General features: G+C 34.3%; 1 protein-coding gene across 1 annotated transcript in view; it reads right to left on the reverse strand.

The window, feature by feature from the left end:
* Positions 1–266: 266 nt before the first annotated feature.
* LOC111053268 overlaps positions 267–17674 on the reverse strand; it is a 40793-nt gene continuing 23385 nt past the window's right edge. The window contains exons 2-7 of the mRNA XM_039420004.1: positions 15502–15581; positions 11832–11974; positions 8907–9049; positions 6591–6825; positions 2347–2644; positions 267–650 (exon numbers count right to left, since the gene is read on the reverse strand). Of these exons, the coding sequence (XP_039275938.1) occupies positions 267–650; positions 2347–2644; positions 6591–6825; positions 8907–9049; positions 11832–11974; positions 15502–15576 (1278 nt within the window). The 5' untranslated portion in view covers positions 15577–15581. The remainder of the gene's footprint in view (positions 651–2346; positions 2645–6590; positions 6826–8906; positions 9050–11831; positions 11975–15501; positions 15582–17674) is intronic.

Raw genomic sequence — 17674 nt, forward strand, 5'->3', positions numbered from 1 at the left:
AGTCCGAAATCGGTTGTCTTGTGTTGTTCACTTCACAAAACTTCACTCCTTAATTATTTTTATAAAGTAGATTTTTAAATTTTGATAGCACAAGCCAAAAGTAGAGGACATATTCACATTATTATCATCACTAAAATAGGAAATTTGTTACACAACATTGTATTCTCAATAATTATTGTTAATTCGTTCATAAGTTAAGTGATCAATATAATGGGATGTGTTCCTTGTGCTCTCATATCTATTTATAAATAATTAAAACGTTCAACTTACATTTTATTGTAGAATTCCGTTTTCCTAGGCGGTAGAGGAGGTGGAGCTACATTATTTTTCTCAGTCTCAGTGCTTTTTAGAGAAGTTTGATGTAATCTTGTCGACTGTTCTTCAATTTCTTCGTAAATACCGGAAGCGACTGACGTCCCGGACTCTCGTCTATTCGAGGATGTGGACTTTGGAAATGAGAAATGCAGACCTGGAAGCTCTTCGAAATGCAGACCTGGAAGGTCTTTGGTCTCACTTTCTATGTCATGGTACTCGACCAATTCCCAATCATCAGTGCTGATGTTCTGGTAGTCACGTGATGAGTCAGGCTCGCTGCACCCAGGTGTAGATAGAATCAAACCGATGCTTGCCGATATCAGGGTTTTGGCAATCTGAAATAAAACAAAGAAGAGTGCGTTGCAAATCATGTATGCGACTCATTTTTTTGTGAAAGTTTTAATTATTTCCTCTAGTTTTGGGAATAATGAAATATATTCACTATTGTAGCCTAGAAGTATGTAGAAGAAGTAGTAATTACACATCATGAGTACGTCTAATTTTTTTGTGAGCGATTCAATTAATCCCCCTTGTTTCGGAAGTAATAGAAAATTCACTACTGTGGACTGAGAATCCGCAACGCTGTTGTCACAATAGTTCAAAATATGCATTTATTCATATACTATTCCATACAGTATACCAAGAGATTAATAATTCATAATTAGACTAGACTAGAATAAAGTGGATTGAATAATCGTGTAATATTGAACTCTAATAAAGTGTTTCATTCTTCTAAATTAAAAACTTCCAGTTTTTTGTTTTTGGATAGAAAATTAGACTTGAATTCTTGAAAGTGAAATGTAACCTATCTTTTGAAAATGTTACTGTTTGTAAAATTTGGGAGAAGAGCAGTTTTGGGCTGAACCTGTTGCTTTCTCCTAGTCATTGTTTTATGATTTGTAACTGTATTTATTTATAAAAACATGGAAGCATGTTACTCTCTCCTAGTCATTGCTGTAAGATTTTAATTATATTTATTTGAAGGTGATGGTTTCTTGTTTCATTCCGAGCTGCGATGTATTAACACACTTTTTTATGTATTTAAACACGCCATGCAGTCAAATATTGAGTAAATAATTAAAAACTTTTTCCTCCACCTACTGGCTAAAGTACTTACTTTACTCCCTGAAACATAATACTAAAGTGTCACTTTTCCGCTCTCGGTAGTAAAAAACAGAAAAACTCCCTAGGGAGTAAAAGTGACTCTATTTAAATAACATGGGAAGCATCTCTATTTTAAAAACTTACATTATAATAGGTTAGAAGGTCTAAGCTCAGATGAGAAAGCATAAAGAGGTGTCTGTCATTGAGTCAACTGAATTCAATACCACAACCAGAAATTTGATCAATGAAATATATGTTTGTATGATATTATATTCTTAATATAAGTAGACGATAAAAATGTATACAATTTTTAAAATATCTTATTCTATTCAAAATACCAGCCAACAAATATTTTTGATCTGCAATTCAAATCTGAACCGCGTGATCTGGAGTCAGCCATTTTTGGTAGACACCCAGCTGATATAATTGTTACAACTTTTGCTAGATAGCGCAATCGGCAGTGCCAATCAGACGGCCAGTTTTTAGGTTTTAGATTTTAGGTTATGTTGTTAGGAAACATTGTCACCAATACGTAAGTTATTAAAATGATTTTATTTGCAGTTTCTATAAAAAAATGTAGATGGAGGAAAAATGTTGTGTACATCACGAGTGAAAAAAATTCTTTTTCTCCCTCAGGAAAATTGTTGCCCTCGGCTTCGCCTCGGGCTTCAAACTTTTCCCTCAGGGAGAAAAAGTCGTACTTTTCACTCTAGATGTACAAATAACCATTACTTATTAAGTAAGTAAGTATACTTAATATTCGAATGCATGTCGTGTTTAAATACATAGAAAAAGTGTTTATTTATTTACGAAAACATGGAAGCATAGGGCTACAGGATTTCTCCCATAACAACATAGTTACAATAGTTCATTATACATAGTAGGAGTACAAAAAATATTAATAAATTAATTAATGTAACGACTAACTTTTCCAAGTGGACTAGGCTGGTCGTCAATGCACTTGGAAGAGCTGCGGAGCGCCGCTGAGTTGTGGTTCGGTGGCAAGGTGGCCCAATGCCGCAAGTCGCCCTCGCTGCGACTGAGTCGTCGCGCGGCCGAGCCGTGCAGTCGCAGCAGTCGCGCGGCTGGACTACTGGGCGGTTGCGGCAGAGGTGACGTCATGAGCCGGTGTTGACGCGATGAGCGGTACCGGTTGATTGCCGATTCCAGATCCATGGCTGACTCACAGAACACTTGTAACTCGCAGTCTTCAGCCACCTCCTTACTGGTCCAAACACAATTATCCATTATAAATCGATTAATGATCCATTAATTACCAAAAATTATATATATATATATATATATATATATATATAATATATATATATATATATATATATATATATATATATATTATAAATATAAACAGGATGGAGTGATTCGTGGTCTAGTGGATAGAGAGCTTGCGTAGCAGCATAGAGATTCCGGGTTCGAGTTCGAACCTTCTCACAACCAAAAGTTTTTTAACCAGATCACTCCCGTGTTATCGGATGGGCACGTTAAACTGTTGGTCCCGGCTGAAGTATGACAGTCGTAAGGCCCATTGACGGCTCAAATTATATATTCAGGCGGTGGGACCTTCCCGCAAGGGACTCCCCACCAACAAAAGCCATACGAATTTACTTTATAAACAGGATACACACGACACGAAAATATATATATATAATATATATATATATATATATATATATATATATATATATATATATATATCACTTAACAGAAAACACTTTAAAGTTTTATAATATAAATATAAACAGGATACACACGACACGGATAGATTAAAAACTTACATTTAAACGAGAATTTTCGAGAGCTGGGCCCCCTTTGTCAATCAGGAAGTGAAGTGGTGCAGATTTGAACATTCAAATCAGCAGAGAATGTTCAAATCTGCACCACTTCACTTCCTGGTTGATTGACAAAGGGGGCCCAGCTCTCGAAAATTCTCGTTTAAATGTAAGTTTTTAATCTATCCGTGTCGTGTGTATCCTGTTTATATTTATATTATAAAACTTTAAAGTGTTTTCTGTTAAGTGATATATATATATATATATATATATATATATATATATATATAATATGATAAAGGAAATAATTTACTTATACAGAGTGACACAGAATAACAGGAACTTTTAATAATGCCATAAAACATTAGTGGGAAGGGCAAAAATGGTTTTATTAAACTAATGTCAAGTTCAAGACTTGCCATTTGAGAATTATTAATAACATCTATCACTTTTTGACAATATAACTTCTTTAAGGAGTGCTTCCTCCTGAACGAATACACTCTTTAACCTTCTGGCAGTTGCGCTGTTGTAAAAAGTACAACAATGTCAGTTTTTTGCTGCACAAAACTATTGAATGGGGTGGCGTAAGTGAATGAGTGACCTAAGCATTCCAAAACTTTCCCCCCATCACTTCACTGAGTTGCAGTATCAACCGAGCAATGGTTCAGTCATTAGATGCCATTTAGTCGCGACAGTGCATAAGATAGGGAAAGACTTTACACGGGGACTGTAAACAAACCAATAACACAGAATTTATTGCTTGATATACCTTATTGGGCTATGAAATGGTAATCATCCAAATGCTCATAGGCGTAAAATAATCCAAGAAGATGGAAAAAGTAATATTATACAATTAATTGATATGTTTTGAAAGTAAACTGAGTACATGTAAACAGAGTAGGTACATACGGTAATACTTGGAAAATTGTATGTTGTAAAAAATATAACACGCGACTGCTCGTGTCATTGAGTAGGGCGCGACTGCCGGAAGGTTAAATCTGTGTTGACGATTCCTCATTGATCGCAGCAACATCTACGTTTCATGGTCCCATGATGTGTCCACCTGTGATTTTCTGTTTGTGGAGCTATCTCAAATCAAACGTTTTCACACCTTAACCAATAACTGTGGTTAAATCATAACAGACAATTCAAAACGAAATTAACAATATCCCAGCTGAAATGTAGCAGCAATCGTTCAGGTATCTCAACACAAATTTCAAGAGTGTATTCGTGCAGGAGGAAGCCATCTGTTTGTGGAGCTATCTAAAATCAAACATTTTCAAACTTGACCAATAACTGTGGTTGAATCATAACAGACAATTCAAAATGAAATTAACAATATCCCAGCTGAAATGTAGCAGCAATCGTTCAGGAATCGTCAACACAGATTTCAAGAGTGTATTCGTTCAGGAGGAAGCCATCTGTCAGGAGAAGTAACTGTCAAAAATTGATAGATGTTATTAATTATATTCTCAAATGGCAAGAATCAAGAATGTTGTATTGTCACAAACAAAATGATTGCATTGACAAAAGTCACTTCATAAGGATACAGTGAGACTTGAACTTCACATTGTTTGAATAAAATCATTTTTGCCCTTCCCACTAATGTTTTATGGCGTTTTTAAAAGTTCCAGTTATTCTGTGTCACCCGCCTGCACATTCGGAATAGGAAATTCACGAATGATCACATCATTACATCTGACGTACTGGACTGATTAACTTGATATTTTGCATATTGATTCTACATTTACCAAGGATGGTTATAATCCTAATTTAAATTCTTCAAGATTTCAGTAGGTCTAGTTTTTAATTATACCCTTGTGGAGCACAGTTTACCTTCTAGTATTTAATAATATCAATCAAGGGGCGTTTACATTGGTCAAGTTTACTTGACTTCAAGTTTTGTATCAAATGAATGTATTTTATATTTAGAATCAAGTTTACAAGACCAGAAATCCACTATAATTTACTTTATACTTAATCTTTAATAAAGCATACTATAAGTACATCATCAAAATGAAAACCAATGTAGACCCTTCTTCAAGTTTTATTCTTGTTGAACATGTTTGACTTTTGGATTCAACCTGAATCTTGAAAAGGTAAAATCCAACCTACAAGAGATAAAACAGTTGTCATTCAATGTAGAATGTATGAAAACAACACTGAACCATGGAATAAAGAAGTACTCTCTACTCCTCAACTTCCACAGATTATAAAAATAATTTATTAAGGAAACATCTCATGGATTTATGCTGATATTTTTATAGAAATTGATAATATTTTTGACAATTTTCAAGCTGGCCTCTTGTTCAGTCCTGATCATAGTCCATTGAGTCTTTGTATAAATGAATGAATACATTTTCTGGCAACTGAATAAATTCAAAATACTATATGATTTCTTCCATCTTGAGTAGGCCTACGGTATAATTCTATGCAATATAAAGTATAATATATTATAAAGAAATAATATTTATATAGATTATGTTTTTCTCTTCTCTTTAAACAGTCAACTACCTTACACTATTTACTGTATACCATAAAAATAATATATTATAGGGAGGATGTTTTTCACTTCTCTTCAAACAGTCAACTACAGTACCTTATTCTATTTACTGTATACCATAGACTACTATTCATTTTCTTTATTCTTTTTTACAATGAAGTACAGATCGGGAGAGAAAAACTAAGAATACCTTGTACTGTTTTTCTCCCAAATTTAGGTAACATTAAAAGTACAAATGAGGTTATGTCTTATAGATTTCCACAAAATTTTCTGTCCAAAAATATTTATACAAACCATTCTTTTGAATTTGGATATTCCAAATACCAAAATAATAATAATTTATAACACTCAGTTATTTTTAAAATAGAGAATATTCACTTATTAGAGAAATTATCAAACACGAACCGAAAAACAAACTTACTCTTACTTATTTTGAGTACTACCATTTGTGATGAATAATATTATACAGAAAGATGAAGAAACGATAGCATAGTAGATATCCCATGGTATAGGGCGTTTATGTCGCAAGTTTTACAGTTATCCCAAGCCGATAGCTCACATAGTTCTCTCCTATGCAGCTGTGTAACGCTGGTAGTCTCTCAAATTGTACCGTTCATACACTATCACCCCAACAAAACAGTAAAAATTGACAATAATTGACAGTAATCGGCTTGAGATAACAGTAAAAGTTGCGACATAAATTCCCTATACCATGGGATATCTACTTACGCTATTGTTTCTCTATGATAATATGCATAGATGATGTTTCTCTTTTATCTTCTAATAGTAAGGTACCATACACTTTTTACCGTACCTTACACTCGGTAGGTAGCTTAAATTTGCTGGAGAACAGTAAAAATCACATCAGTGAGTAAACCTACCTCAATAGACGAATTATCAATATTTTTTCACTGTCTTTGTCGTTTTGTGCCGGGATCGCGAGTTTTGCATATTCAATCTGACTCCACTTCCATGATGCATTGATAATACCAGTATTTGAGTCTGTGATTGTCATATCAATACTACTCAGACTCAAAATCCCATAAGTACCGTAGAGACCAGCATTTCGTGAGCACTTGTTATCAATCAAAGATACAAAGAACTCATCATGTGTCACTGCAATAAAAAGGAAAATGATATTTCAACTAGACCCTGTAAAAATACAAGTCAAGTAAAGTGGAGGAAATCAGGAGTTGACTCAAATTCTTGAAAATATTCAACTAAAGTTATACGTGCACTTTGATTTGAAACTTCATTCTGTGATATCAAAGAAACTTTTGTGTTGAAAATTATTTGAATTATTGTAATCAATCAAAGATCTCATCATTTGTCACTGCAATAAAAAGGAAATTATATTCTAACTAGACCCTGTGAAAACACAAATCAATAAGTAAAGTGGAGGAATTCAGGAGTCAACTCAAATTCTTGAAAATAATGTAAATATTCAACTAATGTTATTGATCAACTTCGTGCATTTTGATTTGAAACTTCATTCCAAGATATCAAAGAAAGTTTTGGGTAGAAGATTGCTTATAAATATTGCATAAAATTTTGCATTTATAAATATAGCCTATCTTTCTCTAAATCGATTGATTTTTCAATCTTTAACCTTCCGGTAGTCGCGTCCTACTCAATCACACGAGCAGTCGCGTGTTGTATTTTGTACAACATCCAATTTTAGTGTTAAGTATTCCAAAGTGTTATGTATTCTGTTTACTGTCAAAACATATTAATTAACTATATAATTACTTTTTCCAATTTCTTGGATTATTTTACGCCTATGAGCATTTGGATGATTATCATTTCATAGCCCAATAAGGGTCATCAAGCAAAGCCATCAATTCTGTGTTATTGGTTCGTTTACAGTCCCCGTATACAGTCTTTCCCTATCTTATGCACAGTGCGACTTATGCACTGTCGCGACTAAATGGCGTCTAATGACTGAACCATTGCTCGGTTGATACTGCAACTCAGTGGAGTGATGGGGGGAAAGTTTTGGAATGCATAGGTGGCTCATTCACAAATTAACCACCTCTTTTAATAGTTTTGTGCAGTAAATAAACTGACACTGTTGTACTTTTTACAACAGCTCGATTGCCGGAAGGATAATTGAGACATATTTGTGATTTAGTAATGAAAAATATCAAACAGTATAAAATATTTCATCAAAGTACCGTACCTACAATACGATATTCTCTAACATTTTTTCTAATGCCAAGCCTCAAATGCAGGTTTTATCCTGGTGAGAGTCGATTGGTATATAAAAATTTGCTTGGCATATTTGTATACAAAGGAAATCCTTCCAGTCTATCTTAGAAAAGATGAGCGAATCTCCTTGATTCGTAAATATCCCCATGAAGGATCTTTGGGTGTACCCCTGTCACTCAAGCACTTTTATTATTATCATAAATAATCGTGGGAATGTAGTACCACACAGCAACACAGCAAAATACCTTGGAATGACTCTTGACGCCAAGTTGAAATGGAAAGAGCATATCAAGATGAAAAGAAGCGAGCTAGGACTCAAATACAGTAAAATCTATTGGCTGTTGGGCCGTCAATCACAACTCTCATTGGACAACAAGTTATTGATTTACAAACAAATTCTAAAACCTGTCTGGACGTATGGAATTCAGCTTTGGGGCTGCTCTAGAACATCTAACATCAGTCAGATTCAAACATTCCAAAACAAAGTACTGCGGAACATGGTGAATGCGCCCTGGTACATAAGGAACAGCGATTTGCACCGAGATCTGCACATCCCCTATGTGACCTGTGAGATAAGACGATTGGCAGCCCATCATGAGTCACGTCTTCATCAACACGACAACACCGAAGTCATCCAACTACTAGACAACACTGAACTCACTAGGAGGTTGAAGAGAACAAAGCCCTTCGAGTTGGTGTAGTGCTAGTGGAGTGATTAAAGTATATTGAATAAAAGTGTAGTGAAATAATTTAAAGTAGTAAAATTATAGATTGGAACTGTAGGCTTCACTGGAAGACTTTAGCAATAAAAATTAATTTAGGATAAGAAATAACAGAACAAAATTAATGGTTAGTCCTCGTGACTAGTTTTAATAGAAATAACCAAAAAAAAAAATAATCGAATACTCTACTCGTTCATCTCTGTTATTATAAAGTGGCCAATTATATATAACTTGTCAAATGATACAGAAATTGAGAAAAATGTTCACCTGGAATTAAATTTGGCTTCAGTAAAGCTCTAATCTGGGACATCCATTTTTGGCTCTCGGTTTCTGAACTACCAGCCAGGAAGAGGACAGCTTCATGATATTTGCTCTCCGGCAGAAAAATTCCAAAAGCGTAACTTTTTGTTCTGAAAACAGAAACTTCAATTGGAATAAGATAGAAGAGTTTTTGGTAGAAGAACAACTAGAAATTGAGACCATGCAGTTCATGAAAAATTCAATTTTGTTTTCACTGATTTTAGAAATTTAATAAGTTTGACTAGTGTAGCCTACCCAAACCATAAATTTTATTTTTTTCGTATTCCCAAATGTTGACACAACAAATATAGGGTGACACAGAATTACGGGAACGCCGTGAAACATTAGTGGAAAGGGCAAAAATGATTTTATTCGAACTAATGTAAGTTCAAGACTAGCCATTTGAGAATTATTAATAACATCCATCACTTTTTGACAATTACTTCTTTAAGATGGCTTCCTCCTGAACGAATACACTCTTGAAATCCGTGTTGACGTTTCCTCATTGATCGCTGCAACGTGTGCGTTTCCAGGCCCAATGTCTGACCACCTGCGATTTTCTGTTTGTGGAGATATCTCAAATCAGCCGTTTTCACAACTCGACCAATAACTGTGATTGAATCATAACAGACAATTCAAAATGAAATTAACAATATCCCAGCTGAAATGTTGCAGCAATCGTTCAGGAGTGCATTCGTTAAGGAGGAAGCCATCTTGAAGAAGTAATTGTCAAAAAGTGATAGATGTTATTAATAATTCTCAAATGGCAAGACTTCAACTTTACATAGTTTGAATAAACCCATTTTTCCCCTTCCCTCTAATGTTTTATGGCGTTTTTAAAAGTTCCCGTTATTCTGTGTCACCCTATATATCTCTACAGAAATCCTCAATATGAACATTATTCAATTTAACTGTTAAATGAATCACAGAAGAAAAATACAAAAGATACTTAGGGCCAAGCCACAGAAGCATTTTTTTCAGAGTCGGCAGGGCAGGAAGTTCTCCAATTGGCTGATTATCAGCTGATTCCCGTTAACGCCAACCCATTGCCCTGCCGACTTGTCTGAAAACGCCTGGAAAAACGCTCCTTGAGACTTGGCCCTAAGAAACATCAACTAGGCCTACAATAGGCCTACAGTTATAGTACCCCGAGAAAAATTATTTGGGGCACTTTTGTCAATAAAAAAAAAGAAAAATACGTAATAAATATTGACTAGGGAGCCTAGTTAAGAAATCGCTCATGGATTATTGAGCTGATTTTTAAATCTGTAATTAATGATCCAACTTATTAATGATAAATCATTACACTACATTTTTTCTAATAATAATAATAGCTTCATTCTCGCAAAGAAAACATAAAAAATAATTACAGAAAATGTAAAAAAATGAAATAATAAGGCAATAGTTGGCAATAGAAGTAAAAGTAAAAATAAAATGTCTTTATCATACAGTACCTATTTCAACATACAAACAGCCTCTATTAAGATAAACATCAAAATTAACAGAGTAGCAAAAGTAAAGGAAAATTAGTATAACAGATGAACTAAAATGAAAGAATAAAGTGCCTGTCCATTCAATAATTTGAAAAACAATATATGTGATAATAAGAAAGAAAAACTGTATATATACATAACAGAACATGCCATTGCACCAATAAATCTTAGCGGAAATAATTCTGTATGCAAATAATTTCACGATAAATGATGTCCGCATACAGGAGAAATTAATGCACTTATTCTTATTCTTAAAATTAATGCACAATTCTTAATGCACTGATCATGTTACTATCACTATCTGTTACTATCAATCACTATCAATGTTACATCCTAAAAAAACGGCAAAGGAGTAGTCAATTTCGTTGACCAACAAACTAATCGATCTTTATAATATATGGTTCTAAAAATAATTGTTGAAAATTTGAAGTTGACTGATGAAAGCAATCGGAAGTAATCGTCGAACAAATCGACGACTCGAGATTCTAGTCATCAGTAAGAACTCACTACACTCGTTCAATTATCTGGACCTGTGCTTGAAGGTAATTTTGTCTGACAATAGGTCTATAGTGAGGTCCACGTTATAATGGCAGTCAATCGATCAATCAATAGTTTATTTTTCCTTCATACAATGCATACATGAATGTCTTTAACTACATAAATACAATTGACAATAAATTAACAAAAAAGTTAAAAGTAAAATAGTATTATAATTAAATTCGGAAAGTCCCTGAAAAGGTTAAAAACCTGAGCGCAGGGGCAGTGTTTGATTAGCAATGGTATTGCTATCCTTGTCTATTATTCAACAAAGCGGATAGCGCTTTCTCTCTCTCTCGCTTTGCTCTGTTCCTAGATCGGCTTTTAACAATGTAGAATTAATTATTACTTGAGAAAATATTTCATCTTAATTATGAAATTATTGAAGAATATAATTCCTTTTTTTTGTGTAGTTGAGAAGTTGATATTGAAAAAGACTGAGAAATTGTCAAAAACCACAGATTTATTGATACTTAGAAACTGTTTATCAGAGATTGACAATGGTGTAATAACCGAAACCGGTCTTTCTAAGTATCAATAAATCTGTGGTTTTTGACAATTTCTTAGTCTTTTTCATTCAATATAATTCCTTGCTTAATAAAATATAATTTATTATTTTAAACGAGAATGAACAATTAATATTACATTAATAAACCTGTATCAGCTACCGTCAAGAAGGCATTGATAAGACAGTGAGGATCAGCAACGTTGTTCTCCTATCTTTCTCCACTGCCATTATAACGTGGACCTCATTATAGAATTAACTGGGGAATTTGAAATGTTTTGAACTCATATCCTAGCGCATCTTGGCAACAAATAAAAGCTACTTTCTCAGTAAAAGTAATGTTGATGGGTAACTCACCTGGATTCAGATCGACAGATACTTGCATTTACGGGCACCTGCACAGTTAACGAATAATTCAGATTCGACATGTTATTCGCAAGGCATATTTCAACTGACCTCCCACTGGTCACTCTGATCGTGCACCATTGCTTGTTCCAGGCCTGTTGACATGGGAATAATCTATTACAAGCGAACTAACACATGAAAAACTTCACAAAAAGTCAATGTAATTGAAGTAGTCCACGTATTGACTTAAGGAAATGAAAGCAATTCCATCCAGTAAAGAGAATTTTATTCATCCCTATTATTATTAAACGAAAATCCAAATTAAATGCTGTAATTCACCCCGGAGACTTCTGCTACTGCAAATATTGACAACAGGGTAAACAGCTATAGTGAGGTCCACGTTATAATGGCAGTGGATAAAGATAGAAGAATAGCGGTGCCGATTCTCTGCATTAATTAATTATATTTCTACACTGTCAAAAATATAATTGGCATCGTTGTGGACCTAGAAAAGGATAGTACCACCGGCTATGTCGAATGATAGACAAGGATAGCAAAACCAAAGTTGATCAAATACTGTCATTATAACCTGGACCTCACTATAGATGGAAATTCGATGAGCGCTACTATTCAAAAATTATTTGTCAGCCCAGGAAATTGGATTTAATTTGGATTTTCGTTTAATAATGATAATTAATTCATTAGCATTTGAATAATTGCAATATCTCAGTAGTTTCCATCTGTAGAATTCATCCCGATTACACATATAGACTTCTTCAATGATGTTTTCCATCACGAACTGTTTATTAATAAATCACTTTTTGCTATCAGAAAAAAACGACTAGCAGTCAGATAGTCTGACTGCTAGTATATCTGACTGCTAGTCGTTTTTACTTTCCTTGCCCTATTACCATAGGTAAGGTTCCAAAAAAAATTAAGGTACCCCAATTTCTTAATTTCTATACGTTTCAAGGTCCCCTGAGTCCAAAAACATGATTTTTGGGTGTTGGTCTGTGTGTGTGTGTGTGTGTGTGTGGTGTGTGTGTGTGTGTGGTGTGTGTGTGTGGTGTGTGTGTGTGTGGTGTGTGTGTGTGTGTGTGTGTGTGTGTGTGTGTATGTGTGTATGTCTGTGAACACGATAACTCCATTCCTAATTAACCGATTGACTTGAAATTTTAAACATAAGGTCCTTATACCATAAGGATCTGACAATAAGAAATTCAAGATGGCGGAAAATTACTAAAAAACCATGTTTTTCACGTTTTTCTCGAAAACGGCTCTAACGATTTTCTTCAAATTTTTACCATGGATAGCTATTTATAAGCCCTATCAACTGAAATGAGTCTCATTTCTGGGAAAATTCCAGGAGCTCTGTAATATTCTTGAGAAAAATGGCGGATAATGACTAAAAAACCATGTTTTTCACGGTTTTCTCGAAAACGGCTTCAACGATTTTCTTCAAATTTATACCATAGATAGCTGTTCATAAGCCCTATCAACTGACATGAGTCTCATTTTTGGGAAAATTGCAGGAGCTCCGTAATATTCTTGAGAAAAATGGCAGATAATTACTAAAAAACCATGTTTTTCACAATTTTCTCAAAAATTACTTGACCGATTTTTTTCAAATTCATACCCTGTATAGTTATTTATCAGCTCTATCAACTGGCATGAGTCTTTTCCCTGGAAAACTAATGGGGGGTCCACCCCATCCTTGAGAAATAAACGTTGTAACCTCCTTCTAGTGCATGAGGTAGGTAGGTAGAGCAGTTTATAAAAAGAACACAGTCATAGTCTAGATATTTCATCTGTAGAACAGCTGTTTTGACGACTTTTGAAAAAATCATCGAATTTCACAATTTACACAAAGGAAAAAGTACTCTGAAAACAATTATATATATATACACATATAAAGTAGTCTGATCGTAGTTGCAAATATTTTGCCGCCAATCGTCATTATGTTATTCCTCTAAATTATTCTCGTCTAAGAATGAGGCTTACAGTTCAATGAGCAAGGAAAGTTGTGTGCGTGTACCACACCAGATTTTTTCTAATAGCAAAAACATATAGACTCTATAGTGGACGCAGCACGATATATCAGTTTAAGGAGAATAATCTAAGTTTGTAACTTACTTTGTTATACTGTAAAAGATTTTCATGTTTATAAATAGCCTACCTCTGACATGGGTTACATGACAGAGTAACAATAGATAAAATGAAATAAAATAATTGAATCGTTTTCAGAAGAATTATTAAAGAAGCGTTTTCGGGTGTCATGTCCGCATATTCAACATCTTCGAATAGCTCAATAGTCGGTTCTGCCCTTGCTAGGCCTACACTATTTTAAAATTGTATTTTATCTTTATTTTTTCTAAATTTCTATTCGTTTGCTTGTTAGATTTTCAAAATTTCAATAAATATTATTATACTAGTTAAAAACCTCAGCTCTGATTCAGAGCACCCTTTTTGATGTCTATATTGACTGGACTACCGTATAGTAACTGTATACTCCGTGCAAATCTTCTTCAGACTAGGAGGAATTTGCGGCGCAGAAAAATGGAGGGAGATCAGCCAATTGCAGTGATGGATTGAGTCATAGGTGGAAGCGCAGTTGTCAATTTGTCGAATAGAGTCAGTCGAGTCTGTGATTGCAGAGAGGAAACTTCCTAAGTTTAACATGAGCGCTTGAATACTCACTGGAAATTAAAGAACGCTGGCCGGTACACAACGGTAACATAGCCGTCGTTGTATGCCTGAACGCTGTATGCCTTCTCTGCTGCGCATGTCCATCCAAAGTCCGAAGTTAATTTGAACGGAGTATAGTTTTTCAAACACCACTTGGAAAGTGGGAGCGTTCGCCCACCCTGGATCCGCGCCTGGCTCTGAAGAGAATTACATTTTCCTACAGTTACCTTGAAAAGTGACCATTCCTGCACTGATTACAGAACGCAAAGAATCACTTTTCCGCTCTAGTGCGCAAAGTATTACTTTGCATATTATCTTGCAGCCATCCCAATCAGCTGTTGACATTGTTGGCGTGTATTTTGAATACGAATTTGTTCTATCTATATTTGTTCTATCTATATTTGTTCTGATTTTCGAATAAATAAGAATGAGAACTCTTTAAATTATACATTTTGAATATTATTAATTATTTCAAATAATATTTTTTTCATTCATAAATTGATTGGTTGAAAGATTATTTAGAAATTAAGATTAACTCAAAATTATTCAAATTAATTAGATTAACTTAATTTTTAATTTGAATAAATTATTGATTATTAATTTTCGATTGGATTATCAAGTTTAAAATAAATTAAAGTTGTTATTAATATCAAAATTATACAGACAAACATTTGATGGACTTCAGCCATCATTTTACCCATGATCAACCACTTCTCATATTCAATGGTAACTGTAGGAAAAATTTAATGTGAAATACTTGCGCAAAGTTCCTCTGCTGCACTCAAGAAACCATTTCGCCCTCGCCTACGGCTCGTGCGTAAACGTCTCTTTCGGTGCAGCAAACTGTCACTTTGTGCACTAGTTGCACAAATAACTATTTCCAAGTAGGCTCCCATGTGCATGTTATGGTAGTCGTGTAGCCTATTGTACTAATAAATTGAGCAAACATTTTTCAATGCTTCTAATATCCTAGCCTACGTTTGAAAATATACTTTACCTTCCATGGTCCAAATTTTCTACCTCTTGATGGAACTTTGACATCAATGTACCCGTAGAACAGAGATTCTGACATTTTATCTGGAACAAGAGTTATATACCTGTATATTCATGCTAGCTATAGGCCTACCTGTATATTCATAAAGTCTACAATGATAGAACAGAACAGAATAATGGAATGTTTACTATATAAAAGATTCTTCATCTGAAATTATTAGAGAATGAATAATATACAGAATCTTTTTCTTCTTCTTCTTCTTTTTCGCCTTCTTCTTCTTCTTTTTCGTCTTCTTCGTCTTATTCTTCTTCTTCTTCGATGATGAAGCTACAGCCCAAATCGAACCCTGGCCTCCTCAATACTGCGCCTCCATCCATCACGATCTCTTGCCTTCATTCTCCAATAATTCCTGATGCGAAGAAGTTCTGCAGCATCCTTTGAGATGCCATCCACCCATCTCAGTCTTGGCTTTCCCACCGGTCTTTTGCCTCCTGGCTGTCCCATAAATATTCTTTTGGGAGACCGAGTGTCTGGCATCCGCTCCACATGCCCCGCCCATCATAAGCGGTTCAGTCTGACATAATACAGACAAGGGTAACATACGAAATGTTACATTGCACATATTACCATAAACCAGTGCCAATATATCAGTATAGGCTACACAGTCAGTTTCAAAAGTCCAACAAATCTTTCGCGAGTGTATCGTTATTGCTTGGAGAGATCTGAAGAAGTCTGAAGTATATATATATATATATATATATATATATATATATTATATATATATATATATATATAGAAATCAGATGAGAATTTACAGTATATCTCTCCAAGGAGAAAATATTTCAGCCTGTACTTTTTCTGTAGCCAGCCAGTAATGAAACCAGTCAAATTATTTTAAATAATTAATTGAAATTTATGTATTAGGTATCTTTTGCACTGATTTATAGCTATGTGGCCGTGGCACAGTTTAGTTGGCATTTTATGCTTCACGTCATAAATGTAGTGATTTAATCTATTTTTGCTTCACGTCATGTGTTCACATCATTTATGGTGATATATTTTATGTGGACCACGGTATAATGTTTATTCATGAATGAGACAAGTGAGAGGAAACTATACAGAATATAAAAGATGAGAGTGAGTGAGATAAACATTGGCGTAACTCTCTCTAGAGCTCAGAAGAGATTGACGAAAATTAACAATCGAAAGCATAATTATCATCGTCATAGTAAATTCATAGAGAATAGATTGCAAAATGGATACCACATAAGATAGCATGAAGAAAATATAGAATAATTATGCTATTATTTCTCGATGGTAAATCTCAGAGAGTACCGTACAGCAGGTATTATCAGTTTTCTACCTTCTCACAAATGATACGTCCTGAATTCCTGGCAATCTTCTAAGAGAAATGTGAATTGCGAAGTATACAACATCAATAAAATTATTAATACATCGGCAATGCATTCATCATTATATTACGTAAATACACTGCAACAAAACATCATGTTTCAAATAATTGCAGTAGCAATCATTCTGGGCGCATTCCTATAAGAAAATTCCCGTTTTTTTCTCTGTGATATTGAATCCAATTATAGTCTGTGAACTTTATTTATACAGTTCGATGGTTGCGGTTGATCAACAAAGAAAAGAAAAAGAGTTATGAAAAAGTTGTAAAAATGGAGGGACGTAGTTTTTTGAATTTTAAAGTGGGGAAAATTTAGAAACCACAGATTTAGAATTATTCTCTTACTAAGTTTCAAAAAGCGATGGGCCCACGGATAACAGATTTGCCAGCTTGCAATCTGTCAAATACTCCATTTTTGGGTAGGCCTATGACTTAACCTATTTCGGACTATGTGTAACCTTATCTAAATTTGGGAGAGGAATAGAAAAAGGTTTACCTTTTCTTTCTCCATATCTTCTTGATGATGTACTTATTGTATGATTCAATAAAAAAAATACTCTTAAGTTCAATTGTTCAATTGTAAAGTTGCTGAACTACACCCCAAAATATATAAATATATTTTTTTTTGTTGAGAAAGATGAACTCAATAAATGAGATTATGATTTCCAAATTTGTAATTATGCAAGATTTACCTTGCTTTAAGTTCTGATTGATTTTCATATGAGGTAGCGTCGGCCTCACTTCTGGAGTCATACTGGTGTTCCAATA

This window comes from Nilaparvata lugens, chromosome 2 (assembly GCF_014356525.2).
Source record: "Nilaparvata lugens isolate BPH chromosome 2, ASM1435652v1, whole genome shotgun sequence".
Lineage (NCBI taxonomy): Eukaryota > Metazoa > Arthropoda > Insecta > Hemiptera > Delphacidae > Nilaparvata > Nilaparvata lugens.